Raw genomic sequence first — 8,073 nt, forward strand, 5'->3', positions numbered from 1 at the left:
CCGCGAGTAGAGCTGCGGATCCTGCCGCCTCTTCCGGATGAAAGCCATGGAGCCGCCCGGCCCGGCTGCCACCCAGCGCGCACCTCCGGGGGGCGGGGAGAGCCGTACCGGCCTCGCTCCCTACCGGGGGCGCCCGCGCAGCGCCCGGCCCTTTATACCGGCGGGCCCCGGCCCCGGCCCCGGCCCCGGCCCCAGCCCTGGCTTCTGCGTGGGCGCTGGGGTTATACACACACGCACACACTCATGCACACACGCGTACACGCAGCCCCAGCAGTCATGGGGTGGCTCAAGGCCGCAGGCCTGGCTTGCCTAGAGGTGAACCTGCCTCAGGCAGGGGGTGGCCCAGCTGAGCTCCCTTCCAGCCCAACTTCTCCATGACACCCCCCCCCCTCACGTGGCCTCCCTGGTTGTCCTGAGGCACTCGAGAGGAGGGCAGCTCTATGTCTCCTTCCACCTCTGCCTTCAATGTGTGCAGTCACCGAAGCACCCAGAGTGGTTGCCCACAGGGTGGGGGACATGCAGACACGCTGGGTGACACAGGCGAGGCCCGGAGTCAGCACCTGTGGCCCACGGAGCTGTTGGCTCAGCCCCGGGGTGCAACCAAGGGATCAGGCAGCGGGGAGAAGCAGCAGAAGCAGGCAGGTCCAAGCACTATGGCATCTCCACCCCAACCGGCCCATTGCTGCCTCTGAGAAATGTTGCGGTTCTCATCCTCATCAGCTTGGGGGCAGGCCTCGTTTGCATCGGGGTGCCCCTTGGAAAATGCCAGCCCAGAGCTTTTGCTCATTCTGTGATGACAGAGAAATCATTGAACCGCTCTTTTGATGCAGCTGGTCAAAACATTTTTGGTGTTATGGATTCCTCTTTGAAAAACCTGGATTTATCCTATTTCTCTTGTGAATCGCACAGCACTAAATATGGTGCAGCAAGCTGCAACACCCTTGAAAGGATCTCACAGCACCCTGGTTGAGAGTTGCTGATCTACACCAGCAGAGCTCAAGCTTTTGGCCTCACAGGCCAGAGCAGTGGTACAGAGCTGGTCCATGGGCTGGATCAAACCTGCATGCATGATTTTTGCAGCCTTGTCTGTCATCCCGTTCCCTACCACCACCCCCCATGCATACAGACCGGGATTGGGGCCTCTTGCCCTGGGATAGGGCCCCGCACCACCTTTGTTCAGCTGCAACCCAGCAGCCTGCCCCAGCATGTATGGCTGCAACTCCCAACTGCTTTCCACCCATTTTGCCGCCCACAGGTGGCTGCTTGTCCTACCAAGCAGATAGAGTGGGTGGAAGGCAGCCAGGAGCTGGAGCTGCTGGGCTGCAGCTATCCCCCTGCCTGGCTGGGCATGTGGTGCCTGGCACGTGTCCCTATAACCTCTGTCACTTTCTTCAACTACCTGATGCCTGGAGAGGCAGGGGCAGGAGGAGATGGTGGGAGCTCAGCAGTGCCTACGTGACTGCAGCTGTACTGGGAGCAGCCCCACAGGAGTGGTGGGACTGCTGGCCCGGGCCATTAGCGGGCACAGGCAGGAGCGCAGCATGGGCTGCCCAAGGAAGGAATGGGCAGGGTTCAGCTCCATGTGCAGCACTGCAGGGCAGCCACTGGCTGGATACAGTCAATTGGTGGGCACCCATCTGTGGGCAAGATCCAATCAGTTGGTAGGCTGGATCAGGCCTGCAGGCTATATTTTGCCCCTTCCCCTGCTCTTTATGGTATTTGTTGGGGAAATGGTGGTGGCTGATGGCCATGTTCAATGTGCCACTGATGTTTCACAGATTTCATAGACATTAGGGCTGGAAGGGACCTCGGAAGATCATTGAGTCCAGCCTCCAAGGGAAGTAAACACAATACTAGCAACCAGGTTGGAGAGTGTAGGGCAGTTCCGGCCCAAACAGGGGAGTTCTCTGAGAACGGTCTGTGAAGAGGGGCATGGTATGTTTGACTGATATGTGGAAAAAAACAAAAACAAAAACCAAAAACTAATTGATCAGGGTTGCGTGAGCTCTGGCTGCTGCTGGCAGAAAGGTAACAAATCTATCCAGGGTCCCAGAAACTGAAAGAGGGACTGAAAGGGAATTTTAATAACAACTTTTCTCTCAACAAGAGAAGCATGTTTTGCTCTGGGTGCCCAACACCCAGGGAGAAAGAAATATAAAACACAAGTGCATTAGATCCAGGTTGATTCAGGTGGACTCAGTGTGCTCTGAAAGCAGATCTCAGAGGTTTGAATAGCCCCAGTAAGAGGGCGATGGATCCTGTGTAAGCTGGACTTTCAGGTACAAGTGTCAAGAACTGGCACTTAATGGAGGAATGTCTTGTATTAGAAAACTTGTCTAACTTTATCCATGAATGTCACATGCCACCCTGGCTGAAGGGGCACAGCAACCACGCGCAGGCGGTAGCAGAGATGTGGCTAAGGCACTTGGGACTCTTCAGGCTGGAGAAGAGGGGGACTTGGTGGCAGTCTACAATTACAGAAGAGGGACACATCTACAATTACAGAAGAGGGACACATCTACAATTACAGAAGAGGGACACATCTGGACCTGGGATAACAAGGTCTGACAGCCATAAACTCCAGGAAAGCCGATTTAGACCTGATATAGGAAAAAAGTTCTTTATGGTGCATGTGTCCAGGGTCTGAACAAACTTCCTACAAGCACCTACTGTGGATTCCTTCAGAAAACAGGTAGATATTTCTTGCTGGGGGTCACTTGATCCCAGCTGACTTCCCAGCTATGGTGAGGGGCTGGACCCAATGATCTCTCGAGGTCCCTTCCAGCTGCTAAGGTCTATGAAATCTATGCATGCCTGGTTGGGATAGTCACTGGTGACATGTAGTGGGTGCACATGCACCCCCTGAGGTTGGCCTCCGTCGATGCTACTGGCAGTGTCTGCAGGCGGTCAGTGTTGGCGCCCTCACCCCACCTTGCTGCCGACACCACTGGTGGCATCTGCAGGTGGTCGCCAATCACTGCTGGCCACCACCATGCTGCCCACAGCATCTGCAGGTGGTTGCCAATCACCATCTCCTACCCCTCGCCACCAATACTGCCATGACCACCTGCAGAAGGTCTCAGCTTGCTGCTACCACATCACCCACTCCCAGGTTGGTTTGTGCCATTCATGACAGTGTGATCCTCCTGGGGAGGTAAAAAACTGATGCAAGAAGGTAATTTAGGAGATCAGCCATTTCTTCGGCATCGGAAGTCAGTTGCCCCTTTGGGTCTCTCAGGGGCCCAATGCTATCCTTGTTCTTCTTCCGACTTCCCACGTACCTGAAGGAGGACTTTTTGTTATCCTTGATTCCCATAGCTAGCCTAAGTTCCATTTGTGCCTTGGCATTCCTCGACCACTCTCTACAGGTGCGGGTGAGTGCAGATTAATCCTCTTTGGTAATGCTTCCTGTTTTCCAGCTGCTATAGGCTGCTCTTTTGAGTTTAATAAGGTCCAAGAGTTCCTTATTCAGCTACGGAGGCTTTCTTGCCCGTTGACTGCATTTCTTGTAAGATGGTATGACTTCGCCCTGTGCTTCAAGGATTATGTTTTTAAGAAATGACCAGTCCTGGTGTACTCGCTTTTCTGGAGGGGGAGGGGGCAGCCGGGGGGAGAGGAAAAACAGGTCCGGGGTATGGCCTCCAATTGCCCGACTGACCAATTCTCTCAGTCAGCCGCTTTTTTTTTTTTTGCATTCTCAACGTTAAAGGACTTTTGCTTTACTGTTGGGTTTGCCTGCTCTTTAGTGAACTAAGAAGGTGACCCATTTGTGGCTGCTGTCACTAAGTTTCCCCTCAATCTGCAGATTGCCACTGATAAAAGGAGAAATTACATTATCAGTGTAACATGGTGGGGTCCCTAGGGATGGCTGTGTTACCCCTAGGGCTTCTTAACCATGCCAATCTTGCCCAACAGGCAACCATGCCAGTCTTGCCCAATCTCTCTCCTGCCATGTCTTGTTGGTACTATTCATAGAATCAATGAGTCAGAAGGGACCTAGACAGATCATCTAGTCTGACCCCCTGCCATGGGCAGGAAGGACCACTGGGGGTGCCAGGGGTCATAAGACCCCAGCCAGGCACCTATCCAGTCTCCTCTTGAAGATTTCCAGGGAAGGCGAGAGCACCACCTCTCTGGGAAGCCTTTTCCAGGCTCTGGCCACCCTTACCATGAAGCAGTTCTTCCTAATATCTAACCTAAACCTATCCTCCCTCAGCTTGTGGCCATTGTTCCTGGTAACTCCAAAGGGGGCCCTGGAGAATAGACTCTCCCCCCCCAAGTCCCTGCTGGTGGCCCCTGATAAGGTTGTAGGCAGCCACAAGATCCCCCCTCAGTCTCCTCTTGTGGAGAATGAAGAGATCCAGGTCCCTCAGCCTCTCCTCATAGGGCTGGCCATGGAGGCCCTCAGCCATATGAGTGGCCCTCCTCTGGACCCTCTCCATGCTGTCGACATCCCTCTTGAAGTGTGGCACCCAGAACTGGACATAGTACTCCATCTGCGGCCTGACCAGCGCTGCATAGAGGGGGAGCAAGACCTCTCTGGACTTGTCAGTGATGCCCCTGTTGATGTATGACAGGGTGCGGTTGGCTCAGCCTATTGTTTCATCGCATTGGCGACTCATATTTATCCTGGAGTCAATTGTGACTCCAAGATCCCTCTCTGCCTCTGTGCTGCCAAGAGGGTCAGCCCCTAACCTATAACCATAATGCTAGTTCCCTCTCCCCAGGTGCAGCACCCTGCACTTGTCCTTGTTGAACCACATCCTGTTCAGATCCACCCACTTCTCCAACCTATCCAGGTCTGCCCGGATGCGGTCTCTGCCTGCCAGTGTATTCACTTTACCCCACAGCTTGGTGTCATCATCGAACTTGAACAGGGTGCTCTCCACACCCTCGTCCAGGTTGCTAATGAAGATGTTGAACAGCACCAGCCCAAGGACTGAGCCCTGGGGGACTCCACTGCCTACACCCTCCCAGGTTGACATCCACCCGTCCACCACCACCCTCTGGGTGCGCCTCTGAAGCCAGTTTGCCACCCATGTGACTGTGCATTCATCAATGCCACAGTCCCCCAGCTTGCCCACCAGAATTGGGTGGGACACTGTGTCGAAGGCCTTCTGGAAGTCCAAGAAGATGACATCGACTTCCTCCTTCCCATCTAAGCTCTTTGTTACCTGGTCATAGAAGGAGACCAGGTTAATCAGGCAGGATTGGCCTTGCATGAACTCATGCTGGTTACCCCTCAACTTCACTTCCCCTGCAGGGCTCTCACAAATGTGGCCCTTGATAATTTTTTCAAAGACCTTCCCCAGGATGGAAGTGAGGCTGACTGGCCTGTAGTTGCCAGGCTCTTCCTTCCTCCCCTCCTTGAAAATAGGGACCACATTGGCCCTTTTCCAGTCCTCAGGGACTTGGCCCAAGCACCAGGAGTCCTCAAACTGCCGTGCCAATGGCTCCACAGTCACACCAGCCAATTCCCTCAGCACCCACGGATGAAGGTCATCCAGGCCCGCTGACTTGGACACATCTGAGCCCTCCAGGTAATCCTTAACTAGGTCTGAACTAACAGTAGGGGGACTTGCATCCTTCCTGGACCTCTCTACGCTATCACCCAAGAGTACCCCATTGTCAGCAGACAGGAACACGGAGGCAAAGAACTTGTTGAAGAGTTCTGCCTTCTCTCATGCGCCCATCACCAACTGCCCTGCTACCTATATACTTGAAAAAGGACTTTCTTATCCTTAATCCCAGAAGCTAATCTAAGCTCTAGTGCTGCTTTCGCCTTCCTCACCAAATCCCTACAAGCTCGGGTCAGGGAGGTGTACTCCTCCTTTGTCCCTGCCCCCACCACCAGTACATGTTTTTCTTTGCCCTCAGGCCAGCCTGAATATCCACGCTTGGCCACGAAGGTTTCTTGGACTCTTTTCCCGCCTTCCTGCTCAGAGGAATTGCATCTTGCTGCGCCCCAAGGATAGCCTCCTTGAGGAAGGACCACCTTTCCTGGACCCCCATACTAGCTACCCCCTGGGCTCCGAGTGCCTCCCTGACTACTGCCCTGAGCACATCGAAGTTGGCTTTCCTAAAGTCAAGCATTTGCACTGTGCTAGTTGCCCTCCCCACCTTTCTCTGAATAGCAAACTGGATCATTTCATGATCACTGTCCCCTATTAAATATAGGGAGGCTGCCCTTGATCTTTTATGTGTGGACATGGTCTTGCTGGATCCTACTGAACCCTGGGGTTCACAGACCCCTTGGTGTTCCACTTCACAGCAGATGTCTCCTGAGACTCTCTCAGCTTTCTGGGCTGTATGTGTGGTCCGAAACTGCCCCTTTATCACACCCCAAGCCTCACAGATTGTACTGATCTTGTCTCATCTAGGCCTTGCTATAATTTGGACCCCTTTGTCCTGCCTGGGCTCTCTGCAGCCCTGTCTCTGTGTCTCACTGGCACCTTGGCTCTCCACAGCCCTGTCTCTGCGCCTCACTGGTGCTGTGGCCCCATGCTGTAGTGGGCCCCCAAAGAGGCCTCCTCCTTCCACAGTAGCCTCACCCAAACCACTGGTGTTATAAAATAGCAAACAAAACATGAGCCCCTGGGCTCTAACAGAACACCGAAGTTTAGGGTGTGCTCTGCCCCTTTAAAAGAGTAAAACTTCATCCCTGGTACTAAGTGCTTAGTAGGCAAGGGTACCTTGTGGACTCCTTGAGTCCAGTTAGCCCCAAGGGCAGCATACCTGACGGCTGCTGCAGCTCTGGTCCATTCCTTCCTGGAGGCTCCTTCTTCTTCAGCTGCTGGCAGGGAACTGAACTGCCTAGTCCCAGCCCTAGGGTTTATATGGGCCCTGCCTCTTCCAGCCAGCTAACTGGGTGCAGGTGCTGCCAATTTCCTCATCAGCCAGTTGTCATGGTAACCTGCACCTGGCCTCTTTAGGCTCTCTCCCCAGGTGATTTCTGCTCTTAGAGGAGCAGGCACCTTAGTGCCCTGTGACAATCGGCTATAGGCTTTTTCTGGTCGTTGTAGTCGATAATTTTTCAGCTGCATGTCCAGAGCACCCTGGCAAGCATAGTTCAGGTCCCGCTGGCCCAAGCCCATGGCAGACTACAGGTCCTGGCAAGCAATGGGAGTGGGAAGGGGCACTGCGCTCAACAACAAAGGGATTGTTACCAGCTCCTGCTGCTGCTGCCATGGCAATGCTACATGCATAGCAGATGCCTGAGCACTGGGGCTGCCTTGGAGAGGGGCTGCACGCAGGTGGGATAAGGTACCACACAAAGGACATGCCGCTCCTCCAGGCACTGGGCACTTTTGTAAAAGCAGCTTTTCCCCAGCAGCTGCAGGAGCTCAGTTGTGTAGGACCTGCCAGCTCTGAGGCAGCAATATGCTCTAGGGCTCCAAATGCGCCCGGTGCCACTGTCCATGCAAGGACCCAGCCCACTTACCTGGGATGGCAGCACAGGCTGCATGGGGGGTAGGACGGCAGTTAGGAGCTGAGGGCAAGGGAGTGGTGTGTGGGAATAAGGTAGTCACCACCTTCCTCATCAAGGGCTGGAGCAGGCAGGAGGTATATGTGTGTTATAAATGCAAAACAACCACAAAAAAAACTTTATTTATATCAGTCATTTAAAATACCTTGCACTATTACTAAATATCAGTTATCGGATCTGCATTGCCTGATACAGTTGGTTAATCATTGGCTATCAGTATCAGCCAAGAAAATCTTGATTGTTACACCTCTAATGCCAGCTAACTAGATCAGAGGTGAATAATTATTTTTTCTGGAGGGCCACTTAACAAGTTCTGGTGAGCTGTCTAGCTCTACAAAGTTACACCCCTTGTCAAAACTGCTAAGCCCTGCTCCTTGACAGGTGCCCCACCCCCTGGTTGCCATCTTGGGTCTGGGAGTCCTGCCCCTAACCCCTAACCTTTGCCACTGGAAGTCCTTTCCCTTGCTCCAGTAGTACTCTTTTTGGAAGGGTGGTTTGCCATCTTGAAGCCAGAAGTCCTGTGCCCTGCCACCTGGTCCATTACATAACAAGGCCCAACCACCCAACACCAAACCTAGCCTCCACAT

General features: G+C 53.6%; 1 protein-coding gene across 1 annotated transcript in view; it reads right to left on the reverse strand.

The window, feature by feature from the left end:
- NSMAF (neutral sphingomyelinase activation associated factor) overlaps window positions 1-102 on the reverse strand; it is a 57,490-nt gene extending 57,388 nt beyond the window's left edge. Inside the window, exon 1 of the mRNA XM_019548428.1 lies at window positions 1-102. Coding sequence (XP_019403973.1) covers window positions 1-48 — 48 coding nt within the window. The 5' untranslated portion in view covers window positions 49-102.
- Between the last annotated feature and the right edge of the window lie 7,971 nt (window positions 103-8,073).

The sequence above is a fragment of the Crocodylus porosus genome, unplaced genomic scaffold, assembly GCF_001723895.1.
Source record: "Crocodylus porosus isolate Cpor-Errol unplaced genomic scaffold, CroPor_comp1, whole genome shotgun sequence".
In the NCBI taxonomy this organism is placed as follows: domain Eukaryota; kingdom Metazoa; phylum Chordata; order Crocodylia; family Crocodylidae; genus Crocodylus; species Crocodylus porosus.